Below are 14140 nucleotides of genomic sequence, written 5' to 3'. Positions count from 1 at the left end.
GCAACAAAAGCCACCACATTGGTGGCACGCCCCAATTTTTGGGGCTTCCACTTCCAATGGGGTGGCACACCCCACTTTTAGGGAGGTTCCTATCTTTTATTGTTTAAAAGAGACAAGCCAAGGAAAACCCTAATAAACTCTAATATTGTTTAAAGCCTATAAAAATAGGATGGTCTCTACCCAAAATCTCTACGCCTTATCTTTTTATTTCTTCTAAGAAAGTTTCTCTCTTTCATGAAAGCCCAAAGGGGGCACACCCCACTTTTTCATCTTTGATCTCTCTTTCTCAAGGCTAAGGGTTTTAGGGTATAGCAAAAAAAGAATTCATCTCTCTCAAACTATGTTGTTAAAGAAATTCACCTAGGGCCGTTTGGGTACCTAGAAATCTATTACGTGATAATAGATTACAAGGAAATATGACATTTCCACTGTTTGGATACATTTAATCGTAAAGAAATAGAAAGAGATTACGTCAAATTTCTCCAAAAATCAGAAAATCTATTACGCATGATGATAGGTAAAAAATCAGAAAATCCATTACCCACGGTGATGGGTACTTTTGGGAAATCTTTGGCCTGCATTTTTGCCTAACCTATCCTCATTTAAAAAATCTTCTCTTATAAGCTCTCTCTTCATAATAACTAGGTGATTCCTCCCTTTTGAAGCTCGTCCCAACATCTGAAGGCATCAACTGTCATAAAAAAACAACAATAATAAAAATCAAAATTAGTAATCAATGATAAATTACACAATACAATCATAATAAAAAAGCTCATCCCCTCATCTGAACGCATCAGCTGTCATATAAAAAAATAATAATAAAAATAAAAATTAGTAATTAATAATAAATTACATAACACAATAATAATAAAATATTTCACACAACATAATCCTCATAAGAGATTACTAAAATCTCAATTGAAATGACATACATCTTTAGTCTCCTCCAATACCTCAAAATTGTATACTCCAATTACCAAACCTTCTAGTTTACTAATCAAACTTCTGCATATTTTTTAACTCGTACCATAGAGATTTTGAATTTAATATCTTAAATTTATTGTTTATTTGAAATTATATAGAGAGACAATTGAAAGACTTCTATAAAACATACATAAAAATAAGGCTTATCATAATAAGATCATGTTAGTCCAATCATATTGTTCCAATGACTTATCATGTTGAAACCAATGTCATGTTAGAAGGCATGTGATTCCATGTAAGTACCAAAGGTATGACTGTAAAATGGTACAAGTTATTATTAAAAAATATTTTTGGAATGGTGATGATGTTATTATTAGAAATCTTTTTGGAATGATGTGATAATGATTTTAATTCCGTATTTTAGTGAAATTTTGTGACAAAAGAGAAAGAATTGATAATTCTGCATTTTAGTAGGATTTTGTGACAAAAAAGAAAGAAATGATAATTTGTAGGCATGTGTTGGTAAAATGTTGGTAATGCATTTCCTATATTTCTTTCAAACATAGCTAAACAATAACTATGTATTTCCCAGGTTGCATCTAAATACTAAGTAACAATCAATTTACATGTAATGCATTACGCAAACAATATTTTCCAGTTATCCAAACGGCCCTCTAGGGTTTGAGTTTGTGGTCAAAGGGGTTCAGATTTTATTGGTGTGGCTTGGCCTAAACTTGCTTTCTCGGTTGATCATTGATCATGTGCCATCGGATGGTGGTGACTTTGTGTGCGGTATAATAAGCTCGGTTGAGGTAACTTCCGACACTTTCTTTTTTTTTTCTTGATATATTTAATTATATTATTTATATATTTCCAAAGATATGAATTGTAGATATTTTCTTTGATTAAAGGAAAATTGGTTTAATGGCATCAAGGTTTTTAAGATTTTAGATTTGTTAGTTTAATTTTCTTTGAAGCAAAAGTTATTGAAATAAGACAGTTGTAAGTGATCTTTGCCAAAAGAAAAAGAAACTAAAAAAGGGGGTAAAAAGAAGAAAATAAAAATAAAAATATTTCCTGATAATATCACACAGTCTATTTTTTAGATAACACCCGATACCTCCCATTTTTTGGGGAAAGAAAATAAATAAAAAGAGTTTCCCTTCTTCTTTTTTCATAAACAATTCATCTCCCCCATATTTAAACCCCAATTTCATTCCCCTTACATAAATCCATCTCTATTAGCCCCTAAAACTCATTTTGGGTTCTGAAGTTTCTTTCGGAGAGATTTTTTATCAAAATCTCATCATTTTTTACCTTAAAACCCCAATTACACCATTTTTACATTCTCTCAATGAAATAGTTTGAAATTTGTTTCAAATTGTTCTTCTTTGAACCCACAAAAAAAACCCATATCAATTTTTGGAAAGTAAAATAGATATGGGGAGTCCAAATTTTCAAGCGCTATACCTCATTTTAGGTTCTAAAGTTTCTTTTGGAGAGATTTTTTATCAAAATCTCATCATGTTTTACCTTAAAAACCCAATTACACCATTTTTACATTCTCTCAATTAAATAGTTTGAAATTTGTTTCAAATTGTGCATCTTTGAACCCAAAAAAAAACCATAGCAATTTTTTGGAAAACAAAATTGATATGGAGAGTCCAAATTTCGAGCGCTAACAAAAACCTTAGTACTAGTTTCATTAAACTAATTCAAATTTGTCCAAAAACATTATTATCACGTTGATTACTTGGATTTAGGAGCCGTTTGGGTATGAAAATATATTACGTGACAATATATTACAAGAAAATATGACATTTACACTGTTTGGGTATACTTTAATAGTAAGGAAATAGAAAGAAATTACACGAGATTATCCGATATTTCCCAAAAATCACTAAATCCATTATGCACGGTGAAAGGTGAAAAATCTATTATGAGGTTTACGGTTTATCTTTGGAAATCTTTTGTTGCCCTATGCTGCCTTATCCTAGTCCAAAAAAATATTTCCCTATATTGTACAATTATTAAGGGTAAGTAGAAAGTGGAAAAATCTATTAAGGGTAAGTAGAAAGTGGAAAAATCTATTACGAGGTTGACAGGTTATCTTTGGAAATCTTTTGAAAGTAGAGGATATGAAAAGGGAAACCTTAATTGATTTTAACAGGTGTGCAAGGACAATTTTCTATTGCAATCATAATAAAAAATTTATACATCTTTCTATCCCCAATTTGAGTTGTAACCCTCATCTTCTATTGCAATCATAATAAAAAATTTATACAACCCCCTATCCCCAATTTGAGTTATCATCTGACTCTCATATAAAAGCAAATTTTTTTAATAATTGGTAAGTGAAAGTAAATGAAAATCAAAATTGATTTGAACAGTTCTAGAATTTGAATTGGGACAATTTTCTACTGCCATCATAATACAAAACATTTCTACAAGCCTGCCATTCTCAATTTAGGTGGTAGCTGCCATTAGTTCTCGTATAAAAAACAAAAATAATAAAAATAATAATTGATAATCAATGAAAAATTACACAACACAATCTTAATAAAAAATTTTACACAACATAATCCTCATAAGAGATTAGTAAAAGCTCAATTGAAATAAGATACATTTTTATTCTCCTCCAATGCTTAAAAATTTTCTATTCCAATTACCAAACCTTTTAATTTGTTAATCAAACTTCTTCCCAAACTTTCTAGTTTACTAATCAAACTTCTTTCCATTTTTTAACTTGTACCATAAAGATTTTGATTTTGATATCATAAGTTTATTGCTTATTTGGAATTATATATAGAGACATTTGAAAAACTTCTATAAAACATAAATAAAAATAAGGCTTAACACAATAAAATCATGTTATTCCAATCATATTATTCCAATAACTTATCTTGTTGAAACCATAGTCTAATCATGTTAGCCAAACATAGCCATATTTTTCATATTTGGATGGTAATGCATTTCTCATATTTATTCCAATATTAGAGAAGCCCTAACAAAAGTTTTTGAATCAAAGCCAAAAATCTCCTTTTTATCATTTCTTTTTCAGTTTCCCCCCAAAACTTTTTCTTTATTTCAATTTTGTATTTGATTTATTGCTCCAATTAGATGAAATAAAATATTTGATTTTAGTTTTACTTATTCATACATGGTTACTTGCTTTTTAGTTCTCCTTTCTCATTTTTTAAAACATCGGCCACGTTGGTTAAGTGGATTCAACAATTCTACCCGTTCAGCTCGCCCGATGTTTGTCCAATTTGACCTACCGGTAAGCATTTTTAAACATTGACAAAAAGATAACAGTAAAGTAGATAAAGAAATGGAAAAACATATAATTACAAAGTGTTCGCAATTAATCTTGACCATTGGATGTAAAACTAGATAGCTGTTTTATTCCATGACCAATTTCAAACTTTCGAAAAAAAATTTCGAACTTTGTGACACACCCAAATATCAAATTTCAAATGGATATATGACCTTTTTTCAACAAAGGTAAATGGTATCATTGTATACAATCCATAAATAAATAAATTACTAATATCTCATTTAGATTAAAGAAAATATATCAATAGCTACGCAATGATAATGAGTAGTGATATAGGTAAAATCTAAATCATCAGATCCTCATCATGTAGTTCAAAATACATGTTATTATATGAATTTTAATATTTTTTTTAATAATCGGATCATAATAAAATTTTAAACATGAGTACTAAAAAATAAGGCACACAATTAAAAAATATTTTTCAAAATATAAAATAACCAAAATACCCCTAAAAATGATGAGACAATTTGATCATTTTAAATTATTGAAAATAATATTTTTATATTTTATATGGTACACAATAGTGTTAAGTATATACATCCAAAATTTCATTTTAATCAGATTTATAAAAAAAAAATTAAAATTCATATAGTGATCTGCATTTTTAACCACATGATGAAGATCTAACAGCTAAGATTCTACCTATACTACTATTAATTATAGCTGCCAAGCAATTGTAAGGTTTACTCTTAGATTAAATATGATAAACAAATAAAACAACCAAAAGTAAATAAAACAATAATGTATTAGTATCTCATTTCGGATTAAATATGACAATTTTTTGCCATCTAATTTCTCAACTGGATCGATGTACCATAAGCAACAAATTAGAAAGAAAAAAAAAAAAACTTATGAACCTTCCCAGATAGACAGAGAGATAGACTAATCAAATAAAAATCAGCTGGGAGAAGTGTAAAAAATAAAATAAAATAAAAAATCAGGGACTCGCCCAGGCTTAGATCAGTGCCTTGGCATTTCTGGAGGCAAAACTGTGGCCACTACTTGCCCGAGCCCCTGCTCCAACCTTAGTTTCTTTGTGTGAAAATCACCAGCCGGCTAAGCAAGTGCTGGAGCTGTGGGACCCTCACGAGCCCAAGCCTGTAATTTTCAACACTGGCTGGAAGAGAAGATCGAAGCCCACTATCTACGAACCATTAGGTGAAGTGGTCATCAACTAATGCAAATAATTTTCATAAAAGACTTCTTTATCACCTAGCAGCTCATATAGAATCCAGAGTACTACTCACCGCTTCAAGTATAAGGGCACCCAAAGATTCATCACCTGTGCTAATTACACTACTGCTCCCACTAATATCTATAACAGCCTTGTTGGGTTCACTTACATGTATCTTGCAAGAAAACCCAGAACTAGTTTCATGTTTTACTAAAGTGCCATTAATGCCCCTTTCTTCCAAGGCCACTAATAACATACTTGGATCCATAGAACCCCAGTGTACTACCCGATTATGGAAGATTCTAGAAGATTTTTCTGCCAGAACCGGAAGGTCACCTCTTCTCTGGAAGATTCTGGAATTCTCAACTGAAACTACATCCATCAAGTCCTTCTCGTCCTCGTGTTGAAATGTCCTGGAAGGTTCTGGAACTGGCCCTAATAGATGTCTTCCAAGATTTAGATTTATCTTGCCTTTGACCCTTGCTATGGCCATGCTTCCATTTTTCAGTAGTTTGGGCTTAAGCCCAATGGCTAGGTCTTTTGATAGTTCAGCTTCAATCTCATTTCTAAGGCATGGGATCCTCACAGTTTCATTTTTGGTGTAGTATAGGATCGTATAGAGATTTCGGTCATCAGGCAAAACCCTTATTCTAGAATCCTCTGGATACTGTAGCAGAAATGAAAATGGTTAAATAATCGTAATGGGAGAAAATATACTGTAACCCAATGGTCTATGAAAACGATGGAGGAGTGCAATGCAGGTATGACCCTGCTGATCAATCCCACTCTCCATCACCATTCACCATTTCATGGGGCGGTGATGACCTCAATGGCATAGGATTTTCCATAGACCATCAGATTGTGGTATTTGTTCCCATGTAGAAATGGTGAAACTTTGGAGTACCAGTCAATACAATGGTAGATGCAAATGGGCAGAACATATTTACCAGCACAATCTTTGGCTGTAACTTTTCCATTAACGGCTGAACTTTGTCCAACCTGGACAGCAAATAGAAGCATACTCTTAGCATGAGTAAGCAGAGAATAAGTCTATGTCCGGAGTTATATAAGGATATCAGAAACAAAGAAATTCATATGCTGTTTTTATCTTTGAAAGCACAAATTAATCATTTGACAAAATCAAACCATTTCTCACCCATATCTAGCCTCTAATTTACCAAGTTATCAGGTACGCAATTTCCCAATATCTAGAAGTCTACATATTGCAAATGCCCTAAACATTTCCAGACATTAACTTTGCACAAATCTATGGAGTACCATCACTTTATACCTGAATTTATCAAGTAGACCCTCATTGCAAATGATAAATTCATCACTCATCCATTAAGCAATTCAGATTTATAGTTATTATAACTGTAAAATTTGCCTACAAATACTCTGGGTGAAACATACTAACTACTAGATATGAAATGCATATTTGCAGAAGATAACCTTACATAAGTCACAGCTTTACGAAATGCACTATTTTCCAAAAGACTGCCCTTGGAATGCCCTAAAATTTTCCCAATCAAGGTTTCAATGGTTGGGATTCAAACCAATGTTATCCAACTTGCTCGGCTTCGGTCAAAGCCTTCGGATTTTAAACATGAACTGAAGCAAAGACATGCATGGTGTTGCCACTTCGGTTAGATTAGGGGTGCTTCGCGCAGCTTCGGGCTGATTCGAGTCTCTTCGGGACTGCTTCAGCTAGAAAAGAAATACCTATATAAAAGCATTTAAAAAAATAATAATAATTTTTTAAAATAATTTTTTTATCTTTTTTACTTTTTCCATTATTTTTATATATTTTATACATGGGAAAAGTTTATATAAGGTTGCAACCTTAAAATGTAAAAACCACGGATGCACCTCAAAAATCCATCGGAAAAGGTTGTTTTAATATTGAAAAATCCTCTAATTGATCATGTTGACATCGAGATGAATGACTATGAAAAAGAAAAGGATTTTGAGTCCCAGAAATGGTACATCTTACAACACATTATCTAGACGGTCCATTTTCAAGATTTTCATATATTTATAGATCTACTTGATTTTAATTATTTTTGGAGTTTAAAATTTTATAATTAGATATGAAAATAGATTTTGAGATAATCTTAAGAATATTTCACATCAAAATAATATGTAATTTGAAGGTACACCTTAAATGGATTGTTTAAGGTTGCAACATTATGGAAAATACACCCTTTATATATAAATCTGTAATTTATTTACATTAAATTTTTAAAAAAAAGTCCAAAGTCTTCCTCCGAATCGAAGAAAACTCCAAAGCGAATATGCCAACATTGATTCAAACCACCAAACAAGCTTCCAATTCCATGTTAAAAAGAGAGAAAGAAGATATCATATAGAAATGGGGAATTCAATCCCTTGGCAGAGAATCAACATCGCACCCTTGAAGGTAACATATAGACATAAATGCAAAATGTCATTGATACGTATCAATGTAAAACAAATACATGATGTACATATATTTTAACAATTTTTTCCAACAAACCAAGCCAATTTTCCTCAAATTTCTTAAGTTTGGAACTACTGAGAAAACCACGTGGGGCTTTTCAAATTGAACAAGATCAGATGATGCTCCTCCTTACCTAGGCACCTACAGGGCCACTTTTAATTACAAGGACACAACATTGAAGTCTCTTGCCACCTATTAAAGACAGGTTGTGGTCCAATAATAACTCCCACAGAAATATTCAAAACTTAATATTGCTGACAAATACTTGAATTTATACCAGGACCAGTAATTTTTTTTTGCACAATAAATTGCCATTTTTAGACCTACCAAAATCTATTTTGAAGGGTGAATAATCAATGTATATTTTCTATACTGAGTGGTTGATGGATACACTTCTAATTTTGAAGTTTTCACCTCATTGTTATAGTACGTATGCTCGTGCCGGGCCTAGAACATCGTGATTCATTTCAATAACAAGCATTTAGGTTTTCATAAAAGGAAAACTACTACAAGGCATCATTGTTGTGGAACAATGCTAAGTCCCTATCAATTTAAAAACAGTAAACAAATCAGTGATTACCTTATGCCAGACAAAAAAGAACATTGGAGGACCTTCATCGCTAAAGGCTTGAAAGGCAAGAGGGCTATATCAGTATCCATCATATGCTGCAAGTTAATAAAATGGCTTCCAGCATCAAAATGTGGCTTGAACAATTGCAGCAGCTAGATTTGTGAAGTATATCATAAAACATTTTGAGCAATTTGGCTCAGTCATTTCCCAGATATAAAAAACCGAAGTATGCTATGATCCAATGAACTATTTGGAACCAGCGTCCGTTGGTTCATTACCATCCAATGAAATCATTGATGTTGATGGGGAGATAATGGAAGCCACCAGAACAGGACATGATCTCAATTGTGGGTTGCACTCTCTCCCCATCACCATCCATCATTTGCTGGATAGTGATAATCCCAACAGATTACAAGTATACCACAGTCCATTAGATATAACATGCATTCCCAAAATAAGAAAGTTACAAAGAATACCTCTATAACAAGCAAACATTTTTCATTCCCCCGCCAACGTCGAAGTAAATGAACAACTGGACCAATCCGCAGATTCCAATGTGGGGAGAATACTATGCAAGGTTCCTGCCATGCGTTTCTATATAAAACAAAATTACAAGGATCAATTTTCCCAAGATGGAAATAGAGATATCACAGTTATGAAACCAATGCACACATTGATGGGGGAAAATTGAAGATTAGAAAAACAGCAATTTTCAGGCAAAACACAAGCAATCTCCCAAAGAAACCTCTGGTTTCTCCTACACAAAACCCTAACTATAGCACACCAAAGCACAAAGCTTCCTCTTTTTCAAAAACAAGTCATGCAGATGAGCCATAAAATCTCCATGCACTTCTATTTATATTTTAATTATGGTACAAAGTCCAAAAGGCCTTAGCCAAACACATAACTCACTAAATATTCCTAACGTAAAAATAAAATTTGTAATGATTTTTTTACCTCTGATAAAACACAATTTTTTATAACCATTACAACTACTTTACTGAACAACAGCTAAAAACACCTTCTTCTTTGTTGGCTCAAAGATTGTTCGTGATAAGAAGAAATCCTCAAGAAAATGGATCCTTATATATATATTGAGGAATCAATCCAAATTTATCAAATTTGGCTATCCCTAAACTTGTGTAGGGAAACTTCGAACTCAATTTTCTGGCTTTTAAAGGCTTTCTCAATATCTATTATTTGAAGTTTATGATTCTACCATGCTTATGTTGCACTACTTTGATTCCAATGCCCTAAATCTCTTGAATGCTTTACCTCTTCTATATCCTTGAGATCTTCAATGGCCTTGTTTTTTATTAGTCCCCATACTGTCTCCTCACCATATGCTTCACAAGCAAGATCGTCTTCCGAGCATCTTCATCTTCTTCTTGAATCTTTTCGTAAATCAGATCTCCCAAGAGATCTTGTTGATCATCCGTGTATGTATCGTAGATTGGTTGCAAATCCCAATCTACAACCTGTTGACTTTGGATACAACCAATATTCTTGCAGCTTCCTCCATCAATCATGACATTACAAAACCTTCCCATATGTGGTGTATTGAGTGTGGAAGATATCTATGAGCAACCACTCTTCTTCTCCACTGCCTGAGGTGTGATCATGCTGCACCAAATCACCAGGGCTTACCCATGGTCACTAAATGTCACTTTAGGCTCAATCTTCTTCAGGTACCTCATCATAAATAGGGACTCCATCAAATCATAGCTTGTTGTCCTCTTCTAAAACTTCCTCAGAAAGGTTCATAAATTTTCCTAATTGGGCGCTGAGAAGAGACATGGCCGATTACCGAAAACTTAAAAGTACTTCATAAAATTGCTATTTGAGCGATTCACCCGACAAGAATTGCCCCCAACACCCACAGTATCCTGCAGTTTCATGCCGTGAGATCTGTCCAGCCACACTAGGGAAAAATTCCACGACCACTTGTACCACCCTAAGCAGTGGCCCACCTAGACTATGGGGGCCTTTGTTGATCCTCAACCTTGGCCGTAGGGTTTTAAGCTTCATCTAAGGCCCAGTAGCATTGTAGCACCGCCACATCTTGTATTGATGTTCTCAGCCCACCAACATAGTTGTATTGATGTTCTCAGCCCACCAACAAAGAGAGCTAGGGCTTAATTCCTTTCTTTCAAGTTTCAACCCAATCACTTCAAGCCATCAACTGATGAAAGTCATATACGTACCCTTCCACAATTTTTACTCCCACAATTTTTACTCCTTGACAAAGGTTATTTGTCCTTTGGTAAAGGAACTGCAGATCATTTTCAGGTAGTATTTTTCCTTCAATTTATTTTTCATCTTCTCCCAAGTATTAATTTTGGGCTTTTCCATTTTCTCCTTTCTAGCCCTAAGTTGATTCTACCATGCCGAGGCACCTTTCTTCAATTTTATGGCAATAATTTTTTATTTTTGGGGGGACCTCCTTATAACCAAAACTCCTTCTATAGTGTTTAACCAGCCTATAAACTCCTAGCTTGAGGATTAACCATCAAAATTGGGAATATCAACCTTCATGTCAGAATCCCTAGAGTGGTGCCTCCCACGCTTAGGCCTTCCATCATTGTCCTGACTCTACACGAGGAACACAACAATGAAACAGATTGTACTCGAGATCTTCTTGGGCCAAAAGATCACCGTCTTGCCCATGATTGATACTCGCTAACTTCTACACCAACTGTGCACTTGCCTTCTGAGGTCTTCAATCGCCTCAACCCTTGGATCATGGTATAGATCTATGAAAAACCTCTTCCACAGCCCCTTCTCGCTGCCATGAGCTTACTGAAATTGCAAACCCAAGGTAGAAAATCAATAAAACCTAGCTGAAATCAGTAAGATCTAGGCTGAAATTGGCAAATTCAGCACTAAAATAACCAAAATTTTGGCCAAATCAACAAACCTTAACCCAAAGTCAACAAACCCTAGACTTAGTTGTAGTTCCCTGGCTGGGTTGTTCAAGAAACCTAGGCTCTAATACCAAATTGATGTAGGATAATTGAAGAACAGAAAAACAGCAATTTTCAAGCAAAACACAAGCAATCTCCTGAAAAAAACAAAAAAAAAATATATGAGCTTGTTCTCCTACACAAAACCCTAACCAGGGTACACCAAAACACAAAAGCTAAACAAGTCACTCGATTGAGCCATAAAGACCCCACATACCTCTATTTATATTTTAATTGAGGTACAAAGTCCAAAATAGCAAAAGAAAATTGACTAAATAGTCCTAACTTAAAAATAAAATTCGTAATAACATGTTTACCCCTAATAAAACAAAATATTCCATAAGCACTTCAATATTTTTCTAAACAACTTCTAAAATCCTAAAAAAAAAAATCTAGAATTCCTTTAAAAAAACTTAAAATCCCTAAAACATAACCCTAGAAAATTGCAAAAAATACAACCCCAAAATTTAATAAGAAAATTTTGAAAATAAGAGGCATCTTGTCCTGCCTTACATATCAATTGCAGGTGTTTTTTTTTTTGGATAGTTCAGTTGTAGGAGTGGAACTTGGGATGTAATGTTGCTTATGTCAACTGCTAGCCACTCAAACCCAAGCCCTATTCCATATGAATTGAATGTTTAGTTTGTAAGAAACATGGACTGGAAATACACCTAGAAGCCCTGAAAATCATCAGAAACATTGATATCCCACAAATACTAGAAGAGAAAATATATCATCTGCTGCCTGTTTATCGTTTATAATATAAAGCTGGGCTTCCCCATGCAATGCCCTATTTTTATTGATTGGCTCCATCCTACCTTCCAAACATGACCACAATCTTATCCCAAACCTCTGCAAAGATAATGCAAAAATAATGGCCTACCCTTTCATAAAGGAAAAGGATCACTTCTCTTTCAATGCCAGAGTACATCTTAACATCCCCTAGAAGAATATCATTAGGTGACACGTGCATGTCCAAGTTCTTACCATAGGCCAATATATCATCCAATTGTCGACCATTAACAACTGTTCTAGGCAGGTTGCTACAAACTTGTCTCATTACATACCACTTCACGAACCATCAATCTGAATAATCAAATTTAACTTTTTATCAGTTAACAACATATCAGTGATCCACTCACGCTAAACCTGGAAGCCTACAAGACCAAATCAGTTCAATAATGTCTAGACCTCCTTAAGATATGTTTAGTACATCCAAGACTCTAAATTTAAAAAAACTATTGCAGCCTCATTCTTCTGCCAGAGCAACAAATAGGATATTAATACCCTAATCTTGTAAAACTTATTCTGTAATTACCAGGCAATTCAACATTTTGTAGGAAATGATAGTTCTTCATGTTTGTCATGTGAACAAATTTTAAAGAGAAGAGGGGATTCCAACCAAAGGACTTCACGATGACGTGCAATCACAGAATGCGTGTGGCCCCCGAAGGTTCATAACAATGGATTTGTAAAGTTTGAAGTTGAATGACCACACATGATATAGGAGATTGAAAAGGGACAGAAGCAACCACCCAAGAATGATTTTGAGAAAGGTCGTGGCATGACCATAGTTGGCAAGTCGGGAATTTTCAATAAATCGGCTTACCTTAAAATCGGGAAAAAATCGTTTTTATTTTAAAAAATCGGATGAAAATATCAAATAAAAAATACAGATCGGCAAAAATACTTCATGTAAAGATATCACCAATATATCGGACTAGGCTAAAAAAATTGGAGTAAAAAAATCGGATAAGTTAACAAAGATCACAACTACTTCATACCAAAAAAAAAAATACACGATATAAATTTTCACATTAAATAATTTAACAAAGATCACAACCACTTAAAAAAACCAAAAATAAGTACACCATATAAATTTTCACATTAAATACTTCAACAAATATCATATCTACTTAAATATCAACATACCCAAAAAAAGGCACAATTTTTTTTTACAAATATCAAATCTCTTTAAATATCAACATACCCAACATACACCATATAAATCTTCACATTGAATACTTCAACAAATATCAAATCTACTTAAATATCACTATACCCAAAAAAAAACGGCACAATTAAATATCAACAAATATCAAATCTACTTCAATATCAACATACCCAAAATCTACTTTAAAAACCCAAATCTACTTAAATACTTTAGCAAATATCAATATACCCAAAAAAATGCACAATTTTTTTTTTATCTTTAAATGCTTTAACTATGGTTAAGTCACTTATAACTATGGTTAATATAAAGGTTACTTTATACTTTATATAGTTGTTTTCATTGAAAACCGCTTCTTCAAAACCATTTGTGAGCTTTAAAACTTTTGGGAAAAAGATGGAGCAAGGCTTTGGAAGACTTGAGAAAGAGGAAGAAGCGCGATAGAACTCTCTTCTCCCTTGATCTCACTAATAAGGAAGCTCGATAGAACAGCAAGGTCTTTGAAAGACCTGCGTTTCATTGAAAACAGGGTATGCTTCTTCAAAATTGGGGATGGGGGTTTGCTTTGTGAGTTTGGAAAAGCTCAAAATTGGGGATGGGGGTTTTCTCTGCTAGACAGAAAATCAAATGGGGTTCTTGGGGATGGGGGTTTTCAGGAGCATGAAGATTATGAAATTTGCAGGAACATGAAGATTAGGTTTGTTGATGGAAATAATACGTTTTTTCAGGAACATGAAGATT

At 33.5% G+C, this 14140-nt stretch overlaps 1 protein-coding gene and 1 long non-coding RNA gene across 8 annotated transcripts in view; both read right to left on the bottom strand.

Annotated features, from left to right (window-relative positions):
• Positions 1 to 508: 508 nt before the first annotated feature.
• LOC18429823 (integrator complex subunit) overlaps positions 509 to 14140 on the bottom strand; it is a 30042-nt gene continuing 16410 nt past the window's right edge. For 4 of the 7 annotated variants that reach the window (XR_016045487.1, XR_016045488.1, XM_020664650.2 and 1 more), the window contains 4 exons: positions 8962 to 9079; positions 8495 to 8580; positions 6383 to 6434; positions 5426 to 6102 (listed from right to left, as the gene is read on the bottom strand). Coding sequence is in view for 5 of the 7 variants with exons in the window: in XM_020664650.2 (XP_020520309.1) it covers positions 5482 to 6102; positions 6383 to 6434; positions 8495 to 8580; positions 8962 to 9079 (877 nt within the window). In the remaining 2 variants the exon portion in view is untranslated. Of the gene's footprint in view, positions 692 to 4988; positions 5406 to 5425; positions 6103 to 6382; positions 6435 to 8494; positions 8581 to 8961; positions 9080 to 14140 lie in introns of those variants that run through there. The other 3 variants (XM_088853205.1, XM_088853222.1, XM_088853215.1) reach the window with 2 other exon arrangements.
• LOC148783734 (uncharacterized) lies at positions 10837 to 11546 on the bottom strand. The gene is made up of 2 exons (XR_016045491.1): positions 11403 to 11546; positions 10837 to 11284 (listed from the first exon to the last, which is right to left on the bottom strand). It is a non-coding gene; the product is annotated as an uncharacterized LOC148783734 (long non-coding RNA).

This window comes from Amborella trichopoda, chromosome 1 (genome assembly GCF_054954075.1).
Source record: "Amborella trichopoda isolate Santa Cruz 75 chromosome 1, AtrichopodaSantaCruz75HAP2 v2.0, whole genome shotgun sequence".
In the NCBI taxonomy this organism is placed as follows: domain Eukaryota; kingdom Viridiplantae; phylum Streptophyta; class Magnoliopsida; order Amborellales; family Amborellaceae; genus Amborella; species Amborella trichopoda.
This window is presented reverse-complemented; position numbering and strand designations above follow the sequence as displayed.